General features: G+C 47.5%; 1 protein-coding gene across 6 annotated transcripts in view; it reads right to left on the reverse strand.

Annotated features, from left to right (window-relative positions):
* The window catches only part of shprh (SNF2 histone linker PHD RING helicase), a 228095-nt gene that overhangs the window by 158490 nt on the left and 48844 nt on the right, over nt 1–20761 (reverse strand). For all 6 annotated transcript variants that reach the window (XR_015079506.1, XR_015079507.1, XM_085996774.1 and 3 more), the window contains exons 6-10: nt 20371–20627; nt 11382–12074; nt 10140–10391; nt 8887–8965; nt 4852–5015 (exon numbers count right to left, since the gene is read on the reverse strand). Coding sequence is in view for 4 of the 6 variants with exons in the window: in XM_085996774.1 (XP_085852900.1) it covers nt 4852–5015; nt 8887–8965; nt 10140–10391; nt 11382–12074; nt 20371–20627 (1445 nt within the window). In the remaining 2 variants the exon portion in view is untranslated. The remainder of the gene's footprint in view (nt 1–4851; nt 5016–8886; nt 8966–10139; nt 10392–11381; nt 12075–20370; nt 20628–20761) is intronic.

The raw sequence follows: 20761 nt of genomic DNA on the forward strand, positions 1-20761 counted from the left end.
ATTTTATAAAGTCCCGCAATCTGCCCCACTCCATCGAGGAGGTCAGGGCAATGACCAGAGCCTGCCGCATCTGCAAGCCTCGTTTCTACAGGCCTGACCGTGCACACCTTATCAAAGCCACACGGCCATTTGAGCGCCTAAGTCTGGACTTCAAGGGACCCCTTCCCTCTGCCGACCGTAACGTATACTTCCTCAGTATCATTGATGAATATTCCCGCTTCCCCTTCGCCATTCCCTGCCCAGACATGACCAGTGCCACGGTCATCAAGTGTCTCTGTAATCTATTCTGCATGTTTGGCATGCTGAACTACATACACAGCGATAGGGGGACGTCATTCATGAGTGACGAGCTGCGCCAGTTCTTGCTCTCGAAGGGGATAGCCACTAGCAGAACCACTAGCCACAACCCCCGGGGTAATGGGCAAGTGGAAAGGGAGAATGCTACTGTTTGGAAGGCTGTCACGTTAGCCTTAAAGTCAAAAGGCCTTCCGACCTCCTGCTGGCAGGAAGTCCTCCCAGACGTGCTCCACTCCATAAGGTCTCACGAAAAGATGTTCGTTTTCCCCCCGGAAATCCACCTCGGGCATATCTCTACCCGCGTGGCTGACGTCTCCGAGGACAGTACTATTGCGGAAGCACGCGAGAGGCCATAAAACAGACCCCCTTGTGGAAAAGGTACAGCTCCTCCATGCAAACCCTCAGTACGCCTATATCGAATACTCTGACGGGCGAGAGGACACTGTTTCCATAAAAGACCTCGCTCCCTCGGGGAGCGGAGAGAACAATGGGAGACTACCCGATGAAGACCTACACTACAAAGAGACAGGACGCCCAGAGGTATCAATACCCAACTTTAACCTGGAGGACACTGCAGATAACCTGGAAGACACTGCGGAGGCCCGGACAGCGGAGGAACCAGAATCCACTCCCCTAGAGGCACCCCAACCGGCTTTGCGCCGATCACTGAGAACTGCAAAACCTCCTGACAGACTCACTTATACCAACTTTTAAGAAACATCACCCCGACGGACTAAATCTATAGAAGGGGTGAATGTAATGAAATCTGTTTGTCTTGATCCTGTATTCGTTTTGCACTCATGTATATTACCCTCCCCCACTGTGTATAGTTTCACTTCCTCTTTCCTGACTAACCTGGGAGGTTCCAGGTCTTGGCTCTTGGCTCCGCCCCTGACTTCTCTTACATAAAGATCCCAGGATCTGTATGACTCATTCCTGTGAACCAGTCGGCGTGTTGAGATGTTAGCTCTGATCTTAGTGATTAAAAGCCAACTTGTTTAAGTCTATAACTTCTAGTTTTGTGGTTATTGAAGGCCCATCAGACGGTAAATCTGAGATTCGGGATGCTATACCACGGAACGGTGAATCTGAGATTGGGAATACTATACCAAGGGACAGTATATCAGAGATACGTTGAGACTATACCAAGGGACGATCAACCTGAGAATGGGGAGACTATACATAGGGACGGTGAATCTGGATTGGGGAGACTATAGCAAGTGACGGTGAATCCGAGCTTGGGAAGACTATACCAAGGGACGGAGAATCGGAGATTGGGGAGACTATACCAATGGACGGTGAAATGGAGATTGGGAATACTATACCAAGGGACGGTGAAACAGAGATTGGGGATACTATACCAAGGGACGGTGAATCTGAAATTGAGGAGGCTATGCCAAGGGACGGTGAATCGGAGATTGGGGATAGTAGACCAAGGGACAGTGAATCCGAAATTAGGGAGACTATACAAAGCGACGGTGAATCTGAGATTGGGGAATTCACCAAGGGATGGTGAATCTGAGATATGGGAGACTATACCAGGGGATGGTGAACCTGAGATTGGGGATAGAATAATAAGGGATGGTGAATCTGAGATTGAGGATACTATACCAAGGGACGATCTATCTGAGAATAGGTAGACTATACCAAGGGAGGTTGAATCTGGATTGGGGAGACTATAGCAAGTGACGGTGAATCCGAGTTTGGGAAGACTATGCCAAGGGACGGAGAATCGGAGATTGGGGAGACTATACCCCGGGATGGTGAATCCGAGATTCAAAAGACTATACCCCGGGACGGTGAATCGGAGATTGGGGAGAGTATACCAAGTGACGGTGAATCCGAGTTTGGGAAGACTGTACCAAGTGACGGTGAATTTGGGAAGACTATACCAAGGGATGGAGAATCTGAATTTGGGGAGACTATACCCAGGGACGTATAGCGGAGATAGGGAATACTATACCAAGGGACGGTGAATCTGAGATTGGAATCTTACACCAAGGGATGGTGAATCTGAGATTGGGAATACTATACTAAGGGACGGTGAATCCGAGATTGGGAATACTATACCAAGGGAATGGTGAATCGGAGACTGGGGAGACTATACCCAGGGACGGTGAATCGGAGATTCGGGAGACTATACCCAGGGACGGTGAATCGGAGATTCGGGAGACTATACCCAGGGACGGTGAATCGGAGATTCGGGAGACTATAACAAGGGACGGTGAATCTGAATTTGGGGAGACTATACCCAGGGACGTGTATCGGAGATAGGGAATACTATACTAAGGGACGGTGTGACATGAATCAACTGTGCGGCCTGCGGGTGGTGCTGTCCAGGGAGAGTATAAATACTCGGGCACGGGCCCAGCTTGCGCAGGACATTCTTAACAGGAACTAGTGAAGGACACAACTAGACCTCCATGTTGTAAAACAGTTGATTAAAGCTTTGTTTAATGCTTAGACCAAGTGCCTAGTAGTTTTCTTACGTCACGGTGAATATGAGATTGGGGACACTATACCAAGTGACAGTGAATCCGAGTTTGGGAAGACTATACCGAGGGTCTGAGAATCGGAGATTGGGGAGACTATACCAAGGGACAGTGAATCGGAGATTGGGAATACTATACCAAGGGACGGTGAATCTGAGATTGCGGCGACTATACCCAGGGACGGTGAATCGGAGATTGGGAATACTATAACAAGGGATGGTGAATCTGAGATTGTGGATTCTATACCAAGGGACGGTGAATATGTGATTGGGGACACTATAGCAAGGGATGGTGAATCTGAGATTGGAAAACTACAGCAAGGTACGGTGAATCGGAGATTGCGGAGACTATACCAAGGGACGGTGAATCGAAGATTGCGGAGACTATACCAAGGGACGGTGAATCTGAGATTGCGGAGACTATACTGAGCGACGGTGAATCTGAGATTTGGGATACTATACCAAGGGACGGTGAAGCAGAGATTAGGAATACTATACCAAGGGAAAGTGAATCTGAGATTGGGGAGTCTATACCAAGGGACGGTGAATCGGAGATTGGGGAGACTATACCAAGGGACGGAGATTGGGAATACTACAACAAGGGACGGTGAATATGAGATTGGGGAGACTATACCAAGGGAAAGTGAATCCAAAATTCAGGAAACTATACCAAGGGACAGTGAATCAGAGATTGGGGAGACTATACCCAGGGACGGTGAATCTGAGATTGGGGAGACTATACCAAGGGCCGGTGAATCTGAGATTGGGGATACTATACCAAGGGATGGTGAATCTGAGATTGGGGAGACTATACCAAGGGATGGTGAATCTGAGATTGGGGAGACTATATTAAGGGACGGTGAATCGGAGATTGGGAATACTATACCGAGCGACGGTGAATATGAGATTGGGGAGACTATACCAAGGGACGGTGAATCCGAGTTTGGGAAGACTATACCAAGGGACGGAGAATCGGAGATTGGGAATACTACAAGGGACGGTGAATCTGAGATTGGGGAGACTATACCAAGGGAAAGTGAATCCAAAATTCAGGAAACTATACCAAGGGACAGTGAATCCGAGATTGGGGAGACTATACCAAGGGACGGTGAATCGGAGATTGGGGAGACTATACCAAGGGACGGTGAATCTGAGATTGGGGAGACTATACCAAGGGACGGTGAATCGGAGATCTGGGAGACTATACCAAGGGATGTTGAGTCTGAAATTGGGCTACTGCACAAAAGGCCCACAGAATCTGACACTGGGCAAAGGATCACCCGAGTGATTTCCTCCTCCAACTAGTGGGTGCTGAGCCCTATTGTAGTGGCATTACAACGGCCCCAGCTGAAATCCGTTCACTCAGCACAGGTATGGACAGCCCAGCTACTTGTTGCATCTCTTAAGTTGTGGGAAGAGCCCACCTTCATTGTTATCTGCATCGATGCCAGGTGTAAGATAACGGAACATTTTTTTCTGTAGCGCATAGCCAGTGCCTACTTCACTTTCATTAACTTCAAATAAGGGGTAGAAATTGGTCCCTGTTGCGCCCATTTTGCAGACGTAGAACGGGCGGAATGAGGCCCAATGTCGGGGTCTAATGTCCTGCGTCCCAAGATGCCTGAAACACTTCGGACCCAAAATTGGGTCAGGCCATTTTATAGGTGCTCATGGCGGCCAAAAAATAAAAATAAAACAGGTTTTAAACCTCTTACATGTGCAAATGAGGGGCCTAATGTCTGATTTTGGTCCCTGCAGAGAAAATAGTCTGTATTAAACAGGGCAGGCGTTGGGCCTAACCCACTCAGGATTCTTCCTAAGCAAAGGGTGCTTCTGACAGCCGCGATCGTCCATCCCAGCCCTCGCTGTACACGCCTGCCCTCCGGGAATTTGCTGAGGCCACAGCTGGTGAGGCATGACAGGCACTGGCAGCTGGCCCACATTATTCAGAGGAGGTCTGAGGCCTAACTTCAGGCCAGCCTAGAACTTCCCTGTTTGGGTGTTGCGTATTTTCCCCCCCACCCCAATGTATTTCTTGCCAATATCCACACGGGCACGTGTACCTGATCAAGTACATCCTTTTTCGCCGTTCTCCACATAATCTTTGCCATGAGGGTGTAGACTGGAATAGGATTCTTCCTGCGGTAAGGTTGGTATAGGAGTTGGTCCCACCAGTATTTAACCCAATATGGGTCCACACCCAGAAACAGTACTAATCCATACAGGTCTGAGAGCAGAAGAAATAATAAATCAGCTAAATTGAAAATGTGTGTGGATTACAGAAGACAAAATAAAGTGAAAGTAAGCGCAACCCCGCCCAGCGCGCTCCCACGAAACACTCAGCGCGACCCCGCCCAGCGCGTTCCCGCCCAAGGCTCAGTGCGACCCCGCCCAGCGCTCAGCGCACTCCCACCCAGCGCTCAGTGCAACCACGCCCAGTGCGCTCCTGCCCAACGCTCAGCACAACCCCGTCCAGCGCGCTCCCGCCTAACGCTCAGCGCTCTCCTGCCCAATGCTCAGCACGACCCCGCCCAGTGCGCTCCCGCCCAACGCTCAGCGCAACCCCGCCCAGCGCGCTCCCGCCCAACGCTCAGCGCAACTCCGCCCAGCGCGCTCCCGGCCAACGCTTAGTGCAACCCTGCCCAGCGCGCTCCCGCCCAATGCTCAGCGCAACCCCACCCAGTGCGCTCCTGCACAACGCTCAGCGCAACCCGCCCAGCGCGATCCCGCCCAGACCTCAGCACACTCCCGCCCAGAGCTCGGCGCAACCCCGACCAGCGCTTGGCGCACTCCCACCCAACGCTTGGCATGCTCCCGCCCAAAGCACAGCGCGCTCCCGCCCAACGCCCTCTCGCCCAGCGCCCTCAGCCCAACGCCCTCCCACCCAGCGCTCAGCGCATTCCCGGCCAACGCCCTCCCACCCAGCACTCAGCGCACTCCCGCCCAATGGCCAGCGCTCTCCCGCCCAACGGCCAGCGCCCTCCCGCCCAACGCTCTCCCGCCCAGCGCTCTCCTGCCCAACGCCCAGCGCCCTCCCGCCCAGCGCCCTCCCGCCCAGCGCTCTCCCGCCCAGCGCTCTCCCGCCCAGCGCTCTCCCGCCCAGCGCCCTCCCGCCCAGCGCTCTCGTGCCCAACGCTCTCCCGCCCAATGCCCAGCGCTCTCCCGCCCAATGCTCTCCCGCCCAACGCCCAGCGTTCTCCCGCCCAACGCTCTCCCGCCCAACATTCTCCTGCCCAACGCTCTCCCGCCCAGAGCTCAGCACTCTCCCGCCCAGCACCCTCCCGCCCAACGCACTCCTGCCCAACGCCCAGCGCCCTCCCACCCAGCGCTCAGCGCACTCCCGCCCAACACTCTCCCGCCCAGCGCCCTCCCGCCCAATGCCCTCCCACCCAGCGCTCAGCACACTCCCGCCCAACGCCCAGTGCTCTCCTGCCCAGCGCTCTCCCGCCCAACGCCCAGTGCTCTCACGCCCAGCGCCCTCCCGCCCAGCGCCCTCCCGCCCAACGCCCTCCCACACAGCGCTCAGCGCACACCCGCCCAACGGCCAGCGCCCAGCGATCTCCCGCCCGTTGCTCTCCCACCCAGCGCTCAGTGCCCTCCTGCCCAGCGCACTCCTGCCCAACGCCCACCCGCCCAGCGCACTCCCGCCCAACGCCCAGCGCTCTCCCGCCCAACACCCTCCCGCCCAACGGCCAGCGCTCTCCCGCCCAACGCCCTCCCGCCCAACTGCCAGCGCTCCCCCGCCCGGCGCCCTCCCGCCCAACTGCCAGCGCTCCCCCGCCCGGCGCCCTCCCGCCCAACGCCCAGCGCTCGCCCGCCCGGCGCTTTCCCGCCCAACGCCCAGCGCCCTCCCGCCCGGCGCTCTCACGCCCAACGCCCAGCGCTCTCCCGCCCAGCGCTCAGCGCCCTCCCGCCAGACGCACTCCTGCCCAACGCCCACCCGCCCAGCGCACTCCCGCCCAACGCCCAGCGCCCTCCCGCCCAACGCCCTCCCGCCCAATGCCCAGCGCCCTCCCGCCCAGCGCCCTCCCGCCCAACGCCCTCCCGCCCAGCGCCCTCCCGCCCAACGTCCAGCGCCCTCCCGCCCAACGTCCAGCGCCCTCCCGCCCAACGCCCTCCCGCCCAACGTCCAGCGCCCTCCCGCCCAGCGCCCTCCCGCCCAACGTCCAGCGCCCTCCCGCCCAACGTCCAGCGCCCTCCCGCCCAACGCCCTCCCGCCCAACGTCCAGCGCCCTCCCGCCCAACGTCCAGCGCCCTCCCGCCCAACGTCCAGCGCCCTCCCGCCCAACGTCCAGCGCCCTCCCGCCCAGCGCCCTCCCGCCCAACGCCCAGCGCCCTCCCGCCCAGCGCCCTCCCGCCCAACGTCCAGCGCCCTCCCGCCCAACGTCCAGCGCCCTCCCGCCCAACGTCCAGCGCCCTCCCGCCCAACGTCCAGCGCCCTCCCGCCCAACGTCCAGCGCCCTCCCGCCCAACGTCCAGCGCCCTCCCGCCCAACGTCCAGCGCTCTCCCGCCCAACGTCCAGCGCTCTCCCGCCCAACGCCCAGCGCTCTCCCGCCCAACGCCCTCCCACCCAACGCTCAGCGCAATCCCGCCCAGCGCTCAGCGCCCAATGCTCAGTGCGCTTGTGTCAAATACCTCTCTGTGCTATTTTAAGAGGTGTTAACCTGTTTATATTGGGGTTGTATTATAGACTGAACAGTAGAAAGGAGACAGAGCAATAAATATTTATAAACAATTGAGAAAAAATATGAAAAATGGATTCATAATAATGGATGACTCATTATCTAAAGATAGAGTGAAGTAAAAGTAATGCAAGTGGCAAAGAAAGACAGGGTGTACAACGTGTATGTGACTGCTTTCTAAATCAGCATGTTTTGAGTCCAACAAGGGAAAAGGCTGGATCTAACTCTCAGAATTGAAGTGAGGCAAGTAGGAAATATAAGGGTAGGGCAACATTTGAAAATGCCGACCATAACATAATTAGATTTGAAATACCAATTGAAAGGGAGAAAGAACAGTCAAAGTTAGAGATAGTTGACTGGGAAGATGTCATGATAAAGGAAATGTTGGGGTTTGATGTGGTGCCACATTAGAGGCTTGTTGATAAAATTAGGGCACTTGGTATTAAAAGGAGCATGACACCATGGAGAGGAGGTTGGTTAAAGGAGATAAACAGAGTGTGCTGGTTAAGGGATGCTTTTACGACTGGAGGGATGTAAACAGTAGTGTTCCCCAGGGGTTAGTATCTGTACTTTTGATCTTATCAAATGATCTGCACTTGTACACAATAATAAGGAGCACAGTTAACTGTTCAGATGGACATGAAGAAGTTAATAGATTGAGCAGATAGATGCCTGCTGGTATGGAATGCAGAGAAATGTGAGGGGGAACATTTTGTGAGAAAGAATAAGGAGGGAATATTTACACTAAATTGCAAGACTTTAACAGTAGAGCAGCAGGGAGACCTAGGGGTTCAGATAAACAAATCTTTACACGTTGAACTTCACCACAAGCAGCACGAGACACTTCCTGCATACATAGATCATCCAGGGCCTCCCACATCACACAGGCACCACACATCACAGGCTTCAGCTGTCCCCCCATACTAATCTAAACTGTTTTTTGTTAAATGTTTGATAAAAGGTACAACAACTTAGTGATTTAGCCTCTCAAGAATAATTTTATACCAACTGCACCTCAGGACCGATCTCGCTCGAAGGCTGAATTCCTACTAAGGATAAACTCCAGTCTCGTAGCCTTTTGCACTACAACACCCGCTCGTATCTCAGGGCTAATCTCGTTAGTAAACTCCAGTTTATACTATCTTAATTTACACAACAGTCCAACAGCCAATTATAAAATTGCTAATCACGCTACTCATGTAACCAATTAACTAACCAGTCCAGCACTGTGGGTTCTGTGGAGTTGTTCAGCAAGAACTGCTCTTCCTGTATTAGGTATCTCCATGTCCAAAATATAAGTTACTGTATCTAACACGACTTCATTATATAGGGTGTGAGAGAGCGAGATCTTCTGGTCATGGGAAGGCAGTTGGAATCACACTGGGAAAATGTTCAGTAAATCAGGTATTTGTTACCTTCTAAGCCCCTTTGGACTGGAGTTCCCGTGACACACCAACGATTGATGGCACTTAGTCGCAGACACATTTCTGCAGCCTAGAGAGAGGAAGAAAGAGCCAGAAAGAAGAGTGTTACTTGTGTGCACGGTTATGTGGAAATTCTTGTGTTACAAAATGGAAGATGCAGAGCTATCTTGGTTTGTGTTTGTTCTCACTCATTTCAAAAACTTAATATCACAGAGATAGTTTTGGAAAGATGGAAAGAACTTGCATTTCTACAGCACCTTTCACCACCTCAGGACATCCCAAAGCGCTTTACAGCCAATGAAGTACTTTTGAAGTGTAGTCACTGTTATAATGTAGGAAACGCGACAGCCAATTTGCGCACAGCAAGCTCCCACAAACAGCAATGTGATAATGACCAAATAATCTGTTTTAGCGATGTTAGTTGTGGGATAAATATTGGCCAGGACACCAGGGATAACTCCACTGCTCTTCTTCAAAATAGTGCTGTGGGATCTCTTGCGTCCACCTGAGAGGGCAGATGGTAGATTATGTGCTTAAATCTCTGGAATGGGGCTCGAACCCACAACCTTCTGACTCAGAGGCAAGAGTGCTACCCACTGAGCCACAGCTGACATTTTAGGGTAATATCGTCACCACCTGTGGGCCTGTTAAGAACAAATGCACTGATGCAGATACTGATGTTGCAATCTGGTGTCACAACAAGACAGTATATATATTTTGCATACATTTGAAACCTTAATCCTAAAAATACATCACAAATGACTGAACTGCCAAGTGCAATACCAACACTCTGCATCGTGCAACATAATAAAGGAAAAAAGGCCCAGGTAGTTAACACAGTGACTTTTACCTTCAGAACCCGAGTTCAAATCCAGTCCAGAATGATGGGAATAAAAATCTCTGACATCACTCATTTAGGAGAGAGGGAGGGATGGAATAAAATAAAATTAAGAAAGAAACAGAAGAAAACAGATGACAAGAGCACTGAAGTAAATTAACCCGAACTGTAACAACATTCGGGGTCCTTTTTCCAACTTTGCACTCCAGACGGGGGAGGCTCACCTGCCAGGAGCACACGTTGGAGACTCAGGCCCGCGCTCCACACAATTCTTCAACTGTTTAAATTAATGATCAGGAAATCATGCAACACATCCAATTTCCCCGTCAGGAGTGCGATGTCAGAAAGTGACTCCTATATTGGACGTAAACTCCGTCATACAGAGTTCTGCCTTCTACACCCTCACCTTGGCAGTGGCACATTCCACCATTTGCGCCTCGTCCAGACAGATCCTCCACCATTCCACTGCAACCAGTGGGCTCGGAATGGCCATGTAGCGCTTCTCTTTGCGCAAGCGACGCCCATCATTGCTGTTGCTGTGAGGTATGTCAACATAGTTTAGCTCCGATCGAAGCACATCATACGTCGTGATGACTATCTCGTGCTTTGCCAGTGCATGAGGTTGGATAAAGCCATGCTTCTTCACTCCTTGGTACACCTGTGGAGGGATGTGAAGGAAGTCAAAAATGCCAATGAAGGTGCTGCTCTAAAGAGCTAAAGTACTCTAAATTAGCACAGCAACTAATCAAACTAGTACAGAAACTAATTAAATTACTCAAACGTCTTACAATTAGCTACTTATAAAGCTAAATTAACCAACTTTGGTATGTGTCTCTCCTCAGTTCTAGAAGTTTATCTGCCACATAAATTGTGATGAAAATATCATAGGGATAAGGTCGTTTAAGGGTGGTGGGTGATCGGGACATCAGAACGCTGGGCAATCGGGGTGGGGGGGAGCAGGGGGAGGCAGGAAACAGGGGCAGGGGGACCAGTGGTAGGTAGCAGTGGACAACAGTGCTAATGTGGAGCCAGAACCAACTCCTGTACCTCCCAGCTCCACATTCAGGATTTTGGTGGTGGCCTCCTGTAGTCCCTTTAAGGCCCACTGGATAGGCCAGGTGTAGGCTTGGTTTTCCTGAAATGGGGTTCAGGGCAACACCATTTTGCACAGGGGGCCTCAAACAGGCATTAGGCCCCTTATTTGCATACCCCAAGGGCTTAACACCTGTTTTAGGCACAGGCCCTGGATGCCTTTTTTTTGCTGCCTGTACCAATATGGCAGCCTGCATGCTTCCAGCTCATAATGAGCATGTGGTTCCTGCCTGCTATATTGGTGGCTTAGGTGCTCATTTACTGCCCGAATTTCTAGACCTAAGATCTTTTCCCACCAGAATCAAACAGGGATGAAAAGAACTGAAGTTTGGTTGCGGGGCAGGACTGTGTTACAACAAATTAATGGTGAGGCTTATATCACTCCAAGGCTGCACTGAACAAAGATCTTAAAGCAAAATTGTTCTTAGCCTGCCTCCAATAGATAATCCTAACTCATGTGAGAACAAACAAACGAGAAAGAATAAAGCAGTGATAAAGGTTATGAAAACTATGTGTTTAAGATTCATGATTTCTTTTTCTCTGTCGGATTCCTTACCAAGATGGAAATGGTAGAAGATCTCACATGCCTGTTAATTTCATCCACCCACTGATGGCAGATGGAACTGGGTGAGATGATCAGGGTTGCGGATGTGGGTACAGGTTTCATCGTGACCAGGCAGTGTGGGCAGTAGAATGGCCTGATCTTTAGGTCTCCTTCCTTGTAATTAACGCATGCAGCATGCTGCCACAAATGGCACTTCAGACACTGCACCTGCGCTTTATAATCAGCCAGTCCACTTTTTCCACAGATGCATTCAAAATGACACTTTGAATTGCTGTAGGGAAGGGCCATTTTAGAGGGGTGCAGTGCATTCAGATCTTCTTGAGAATCTCCCTGGAGGACATTTAGGCAACTTTTATCATTTGTCGTCAGCTGCGGTGGGTTAAGGGAACTTTCTCTTATTTCATCACTTCTGTTATTCTCCATGATCCCTTGTCCATTTGGAATCATCTCTAACCCTCTATTGGGAACCTCTTCCTGTGATGTTTCCGGTGGTTTTCCTGCACTCTGGTGTTGCTCAGTTTCACCGCAATCGCCGGTTTCATTTTCCAGGAGACACACAAGAGAATCACTTGCCAATAGTTTACCAGGGTCTGCTGTGTTCAAGGTTGTGTCGCCGTCTTCTGTTTTCATCTCTTGCTCATTATTTAGAAAAATATGCAACACGTTTTTCCCAGGGCTTGGTTTCTAAGCAGAAACAATGAGCTTTAGTAAAATAGTGCGATTTATAGGCACAGTACATACATAGAAATTTATAGGAGTTATAACACGGAAACAGGCCATTCGGCCCAACCAGTCCATGTCAGTGTTTACACTCCACACAAGCAAATAGTTCTAATCACAGTTTTACATCCTGTTCCCTATGCCTTCAACCTCTTTCCCTTCATCCACCTATCCAATCTAATCTTCAATGTTGACATTGTTTCTGCCTCAACCACTAACCCTGGAAGTCAATTCCACAGCCTCACTACTCTCTTGTGTGAAGAAGTTTCTCCGGCCCTCTGTTCTAAATCTCTTGCATTTAATCTGGTATCTATGGTTCCTCATTCTTGACCCCTCATCTACTGGAAACAGTCTGCTTCTATCTACCCTGTCAACCCTTTCATAATTTTAAACACTTCTATTACAACCCATAATCTGAGTTGCTCCAATGAAAAAAGTCCCAATTTTTCAAGCCTTTCTTCGTATTTGTATTTCTTCATACCAGGCAGCATCGCAATGAATCTGCATTGTACACTCTCTAAAGCCTCAATATTCTTCCTATGCTGTGGAGCCCAATACTGCACGCAGTACTCTAACTGAGCTCTGATTAAGGTTTTATATAGGCCCATCAGTACCTCTTGGTTTTTATATTCTATACCTCTTGAGATAAAACCTAGAATTCAGTTAGCTTTTTATTTTACAGCCTTATCAACCTGAGGAGCTGCTTCTAATGTCCTGTGAACCTGTCCTGTGAATCTGTACCCCAAGTCCCTTTGCTTTACCATAGCACCGAGCCCACTTCCATTCAGAGCATAATTGCTGCTGCTTTTTTTAAAAACCAAAATGTATCATCTCACACTTACTGACACTGAATCCCATCTCCCACCTTTTTAGCCCATTCCCCCAGCTCATCAATATCCCTTTGCAGTTTCCTTTGTTCTTCTAAAGAATTAACTATACCTCCAATTTTGGTATCATCTGCAAATTACGACAAAACTCCTTCTCGGCCCACATCCAAATCATTGATACACACAGTGAACAGAAGTCGGCTCAGAACTGAACCCTATGGGACACCTCTACCCATTTCCAACCACTCTGAAAAACTGCTCGTGTCTCTGTTTTCCCCCTTCTAACCAATTTTAAGTCCAATTTCATACCCTTTAATCTTCTCTAGTAACCTTCGGTGTGGTACCCTGAACAAAGCCATGTAAACAACATCCACTGCATTTCCCCCATCGACCAAGGCTGTTACCGTCCCAAATAATTCTATGAGGTTTGTCAAGCACGATTATCCCTTTTGAATATGTGCTGGCTATTTCTAACTATTATCTCTTTATCTAGATACATGGTAAGTTCATCCTTAAAGACTCAAATATTTTCCCAATGCAACTGGCCTGTAATTACCTGGATTAGCACCATCTCTCTTTTTAAAAATGGATACTACATTGGCCCCTCTCCAATCCTCTAGCACACATCCACACTCAATAGAACCTGAAATAAAATTTAAGAGGTCTCCGAAATATCCTCCTTCAACTCCTTCAGGATCCTAGGATGTATCCTGTCAGACCCCAGTGCCTTGTCACTTGGCTCAATTGGTAGCACTCTTGTCTTGGAGTCAGAAGGTTCTGGGTTCAAATCCCACTCCAGAGACTTAAGCACAAATCTAGGCTAACACTTCAGTGCTGCGGGAGTGCTGCACTGTCGGAGGTGCCATCTTTCAGATGAGATGTTAAACCGAGGCCCTGTCTACCCTCTCAGGCGGATGCAAAAGATCCTATGGCACTATTTTAAAGAAGAGCAGGGGAGTTGCTAAATATTGTCCTAAACAATATTTATCCTTCAATCAACATCACTAAAGACAGATTATCTTGTCATTATCACATTGTTGTTTGTGGGAGCTTGCTGTGCACATGTTGGCTTCCTACATCACAACGGTGACTACACTTTAAAAGTATTTAATTGGCTGTAAAGCGCTTTGGGACATCCTGGGATCGTGAAAGGCGCTATATAAATGCAAGTCTTTCTTTCTTTTTGTCTTCCCTTAACTTAACTAACTTATCCAAAATCTTCCTGCTAGCCATCATAATATCACTCATCTCACTCTCAACCACTCCAGGATACACCTCCTCTCTGATATGCCTCTCTTTAGTAAAGACTGATGCAAAGTACTTATTAAAAACCTCTGCCATTTTTTAAGCAAATTAAAATTCCTCTCCTCTCAGGGCCCCATCTCACTTTTAACTATTCTCTTTTTACTGATATATTTGTAAAATGCCTTACTGCTCCTTTTGAAGTTGTTTTTGAAATACATAGAAAAATTCAAAGTTAACTTTTTCCATTATATTTTCCCATGTCCGCATTTACAATGGGTTTTGCCTATGCAAAGTCATCACTCTGGCCACTGGGTTCCTACAAATTGCTCATAATGCTTTCTGAAAAATATTTTCAATCACGATTTTGTTTCCAGTGACTGAAGTTTCTCATGTCCAAAATAAAGGTTTAAACAAAAAAAAATTCCATTTAAAAATACATATTTCACAGTAACATTATTAAATTTATCCATTGAATTTTATTACTGTACTCTTTAATGTTTTCATTAAAGATTTTACTTCAATGTTCCAGCCTCTCTCAAAAGCCTGGACTTGGACATAATATTTTTGTCCAGAACTATGACTTTGTAAACTGAATTTGGATTGGTCAGTCTGTACATGTGCGGTGTACCTAATTTCCCAGGAAACACCAATCAGCTGCACTGATGGAATATTTTTCATTAACTTCTGGCAGTTTTGCTCAGTAGCTTTTCTTCAAATAATTCTTAAAAACAAATAGGGCAAAATTCTGAAGTTTTACTGAGAGAAAATTTACGTTAAATGGTTTTATATTAAGTGTGTGTGAGAGAAACAAAATGGAGTGCTCTGATTACATACCTGTTGTACTTTTGTTCCATGTTCTATAAACTTGAGTATATGAGAGAAAGAGGGGTGAGAGAGAGAGACAGGGGAGGGTGGAGAGGGGTGAGAGAGAGAGAGAGAGAGAGACAGGGGAGGGTGGAGAGGAGTGAGTGGAGAGAGAGAGAGAGAGAGAGAGAGAGAGAGGATGATCTGTCAAAATTGAGATTAGTCCTAGGAGAAGGAGACAGACCATACCTTGGGGCTAAATATGTAACAACATGTCACAACCTGAGGACTGTTTAAAAGTAAGACTGTTTAAAATTAATATTGAACGTACCAAATGAAGTAGAAAGACTGTTTAAAATTAATATTGTTTAAAAGTATATACCCAACAAATGTCAAATCGATTGACACCTACAGAATGTTGGAAAACTGTACCTTTTTGCAATGTAAGCTTTGGCAATATGGTTCTCTGTAAACTTTCATGCCAATAAAGCATTTGAACTGAAAACTGAACTGAATGAGAGAAAGAAGCAGACAGACACACACAGCGTGTCTTTACTTAATGCAACTTCAATTTTCAAAACAAATAGCAGTTGAATTCTGAAGCCACTTAGCTCACTTGCATTTAGTTGACAATTAGAAAAGGTCTATGCTAATTGCTTACACCTAGAGACAGAGATTCTAACACCTACGGTGTCAGTCATGGTTCAGTGGATTGCCTCTGAGTCAGAAGGTTGTGGGTTCAAGTCCCACTCCAGAGACTTCAGCACAAAAATTTAGGCTGACACTCCAGTGCAGTACTGAGGGAGTGCTGCACTGTCGGAGGTACCGTCTTTCGGATGAGACGTTAAACCGAGGCCCCATCTGCCCTCTCAGGGGGACGTAAAAAATCCTACAGCACTATTTCAAAGAAGAGCAGGGGTGATATTCCCGGTGTCATGGCCAATATTTATCTCTCAATCAACATCACTAAAACAGATTATCTGGCCATTATCACATTGCTGTTTGTGGGATCTTGCTGTGCGCAAATTGGCTGCTGCGTTTCCTACATTACAACAGTGACTACACTTCAAAAAGTACTTCATTGGCTGTAAAGCGCTTTGGGACGTCCGGTGGTCGTGAAAGGTGCTGTATAAATACAAGTCTTTCTTTTTTTAGGAGACAGTAAGACAGACAGAGCACAAGACACAGAAACATAAGAACATAAGAAATAGGAGCAGGATTAGACCACTTGGCCCCTCAATAAGATCATGGCTGATCTTGGGCTCAAAGCCACTTCCCCGCCCGCTCCCCATAACCCTTCACTCCCTTATCTTGCAAAAATCTATCAATCTCCACCTTAAATGTATTTAATGACCCAGCCTCCACGGCTCTCTGGGGCAGAGAATTCCACAGATTTACGACCCTCCGAGAGAAGAAATTCCTCCTCATCTCAGTTCTAAAAGGGCGACCCTTTATTCTAAAACTGTGCCCCCGAGTTCTAGATTTCCCCAGGAGGGGAAACATCCTCTCTGCATCTACCTTGTCGAGCCCCCTCAGTAGCTTATATGTTTCAACAATAAGATCACCTCTCATTCTTCTAAATTCCAATGAGCATAGGCCCAACCTGCTCAACCTTTCCTCGTAAGTCAACCCCCTCATCTCTGGAATTAACCTAGTGAATCGTCTCTGAACTGCCTCCAATGCAAGTATCCTTCCTTAAATAAGGAGACCAAAACTGTACGCAGTACTCAAGGTGTGGTCTCACCAATACCCTGTACAGTTGTAGCAGGATTTCCCTGTTTTTATACTCCAACCCCCTTGAAATAAAGGCCAACATTCCATTTCCCTTTTTGATTACTTGCTGTACCTGCATGCTAACTTTTTGTGTTTCATGCACAAGGACCCCCAGGTCCCTTTGAACTGTAGCATTTTGTAATCTCTCTCCATTTAAATAATAATTTGCTTTTTTATTTTTCCTGCCAAAGTGTATAACCTCGCACTTTCCCACATTATACTCCATCGGCCAAATGTTTGCCCACTCACTTAGCCTATCTATATCCCTTTGCAGATTCCTTGAGTCCTCTGCACAACTTGCTTTCCCACCCATCTTTGTTTCATCTGCAAACTTGGCTACATTACACTCGGTCCCTTCATCCAAGTTATTAATGTAGATTGTAAATAGTTGAGGCCCCGGCACCGATCCCTGTGGCACCCCACTAGTTACCGTTTGCCAACTGGAAAATGACCCATTTATCCCGACTCTCTGCTTTCTGTTAGTTAGCCAATTCTCTATCCATGCTAATATATTACCCCCAATTCCGTGAGCTCTTATCTTATGCAGTAACCTTTTATGTAGCACCTTATCGAATGCCTTCTGGAAATCCAAATACACCACATCTACTGGTTCACCTTTGTCCACCCTGCTCGTTACAAGGGCAGACGGCTGTTTGTTGTCCTCATTCTAATTTAATTTCTGTTTCTTAATTTGAATTTTGAGAGCAAACATAACTTTGTTGAGGGGGAGAGGGAGAGTGGGTGGATAACAACAACAACTACTTGTATTTATGTAGTGCCTTTAACGTAGTAAAACATCCCAAGGCGCGTCACAGGAGCGTTATCAAACAAAATTTGACACCAAGCCACATAAGGAGATAGTAGGGCAGGTGACCAAAAGCTTGGTCAAAGAGGTAGGTTTTAAGGAGCGTCTTAAAAAAGGTGAGAGAGGTAGATAGGCGGAGAGATTTAGGGAGGGCATTCCAGAGCTTAAGGCTTGAGGGGAGAGAGTTGGAGAAAATGGATGGAAGATTAAAGGTGACGTGATTAACCACAGAGTAAGAGGGAGGGGTGACACAGGGATTGAGCAAGATAGTGCAAAGAGGGGGAGGCAGGGATGAAGGAGTGGTAAGAAGGGGAATAGGAAGCAGGAAGCGGAAAGGTGAAGGGTTGTGGACACGATGGGAGCAAGAGAGTTGGCATGAGCGATTGAGGGAAGGGATAGGGACAGAGCTGCTGAGAGGGCCACTTTTTCTCTACTACCCCACCCCAAATGCAGCCACTGGTGGCTCCTTTCCCCCACCATACCACTCACTGTCTTCCAAAAGAGATAGAGAGAAGCAGAAGAAGATAGAGAGAGAAAAGCAAAAAGAGTTACGGGGAGACAAGCAGGAAAGAGGAGGCAGAGAAAAACTGAAGAGGAGAGATGGAGAGAAACAGCAACATGGAGACCGAGACAGGTAAGAGAAGTGAACATATTCTCCGATTTCCTGTGTGGAACGCAACAGGAGATTGACTAGCAACATATTAAAATTCTTGTGTTTGCATCAATGTTTTCCATTATAAATTCTTATGTTCACATTTATAATGAAAACTGCTATGTAAACTTGTCACTCTGCAATTGTACCCTCCTCTGGTGGGAGAACGTAATTCATAGAATCATAGAATAGTACAGCACAGGAGGAGGCCATTCGGCCCATCAAGTCTGCACCGGTTCTTTCGAAGAGCAACCCAGTTAGTCCCACTCCCCCGCTCTTTCCCCACGTCCCTACAAATTTTTCTCCTTCAAGTATTTCTCCAATTCCCTTTTGAAGGCTACTATTGAATCTGTATCCACCACCCTATCATCAGGCAGTGCATTCGAAATCCTAACCACTCGTTCCGTAAAAAAAGTTTTTCCTCATGCCGCCTCTGGTTCTTTTGCCAAATACCATAAATCTGTGTCCTCTGGTTATCGACCCATCAGCCACTGGAAACAGTTTCTCTTTATTTATTCTATCTAAACCCTTCATGATTTTAAACACCTCTATCAAACCTCCTCTTAGCCGTCTCTGCTCTAAGAGAACAACCCCAGCTTCTCCGGTCTATCCACGTAACTGTAATCCCTTATTCCTTCTACCAGTCCAGTAAATCACTTCTGTACCCTCTCCAAAGTCTTCATGTCCTTCCTAAAGTGTGGTGCCCAGAATTGGGGCTGAATGTATGTTGTATATAGGTTTAGCATAACTTCCTGGCTTTTGTACTTTATGCCTCAGTTATAAAGCCCAGGATCCCATATGCACAACATCAAGTGCATGGCTCTCATCCACACTCTCTATTACCTAATCAAAAAATTCAATCAGGTTAGTCAAACACAATTTGTCCTTAACAAATCCGTGCTGGCTCTCCTTTATTAGTTCCATGCTTGTCCAAGTGGCTGTTAATTTCCTCCCGGATTATTGTTTCAGGTTTATCCTTCTCCCCTTTTTTGAACAGGGTGTCACATTTGCAATCCTCCAGGCCTCTGTCACCACCCCCGTATCCAAGGAGGATTGGATGATTGTGGTCAGCACCTCCATAATTTCTACCTTACTTCCCTCAGCAACCTAGGATTCATCCCATCTGGACCAGGTGACTTATCCACTTTAAGTAATGCCGCCCTTCCTAGTACCTCCTCTTTATTTTTATCTCATCCAGTATCCCAGCAACCTCCTCGTTTACCATAGCTTTGAGAAAGTTCTCTTCCTTGGTAAACACCAATGCAAAGTACTTATTTAGTACCTCAGCCATGTTTTCTGCCTCCACCAATAGATCTCCATTTTGGTTCCTAATCGGCCCCACCACTCCTCTGACAACCCTGTTCAGCATGACAGCTTTATATAGAATCATACAGCACAGAAGGAAGCCACTCGGCCCATAATGGCTGTGCCGGCTCTCTGAAATTGGTCCCACTCGCCTGCTCTTTCTTCATAGCCCTGCAAATTTCTCCTTTTTAAGTATATATCCAATTCTCTTTTGAAAATTACTATTGAATCTGCTTCCTCCACCCTTTCAGGCAGTGCATTCGCTGCATAAAAGAAGTTCTCCTCATCTCCCCACTCTGGCTTTTTTGCCAATTACCTTAAACCTGTGTCCTCTGGTTACTGACCCTCCTGCCAGTGGAACTCTATCAAAACCCCAACCCTCATAATTTTGAATATAATTCAAATACAAAAATAAGGACTGAATGTATATGACTTTAAAAGGGAATCTGAGTTACATCAATGTGCCACGGACCAATTACCCTCTAACCCCACTTCAACATGTGGTCTTGGCTCCCTGTGTGCGTGGGACATTCACTGGCACTATTTGCTACGTATGTCCTGCACTCCTTATTTGGGCATCACCATTCTGTGACACACACAGCCACATCTGCAGGTGCACACTTCTACTACTACATTGAGATTCAGAAGCTCCGAATCCCCATACCTGTACCTGCAGCATCACTAATATACTGAGGGAAATTTGCTTAGTCCCAACTTTCCATGGGTAAAAAGATCTACTGTAACAAATGAACAATAACTTCATATTGGACGGTTGAAAGAACAAGTTTTTGTGGAAATAATTACGGTTTGAAAATCAAAAAGTTCTCAGCGAGTTAAAATAGACAATACCTGCTTTTCTGTTCTGTTTCTTTTCACTTGTTCCTTGTAGTTCTTTCCCATCCTGAAGGACCCAGCTAATCCATGACCTTTGACCTGTTCGATCACTTGTTCAGTGTTAAGTTTGGCTAAGGTCTTCCTGATCAGATGACGATTCCGCTGAATGTCGTACTTGTAGGTAGCAGTGATGTATTTATACATAGCACTGACAGAAGTCGCCTTCTTCAACTTCATTTCCTTTATAGCGGTAATTAGCATTACTCGTAGGCCTGTACACAAGTAAAGATTAAGGCATTATTAATGGTCAGCAGTACAAAAAAAAATTAATTCACCCTTTGTGACAATCTTTGATTCATTCCTGGTTTGGCAACGCTTCGAATTTAAAATTCTCATCTTTGTTTTC

Source organism: Somniosus microcephalus, chromosome 9 (assembly GCF_052327205.1).
Source record: "Somniosus microcephalus isolate GS21.2 chromosome 9, FLI_Smic_1.0, whole genome shotgun sequence".
NCBI classification, from domain to species: domain Eukaryota; kingdom Metazoa; phylum Chordata; class Chondrichthyes; order Squaliformes; family Somniosidae; genus Somniosus; species Somniosus microcephalus.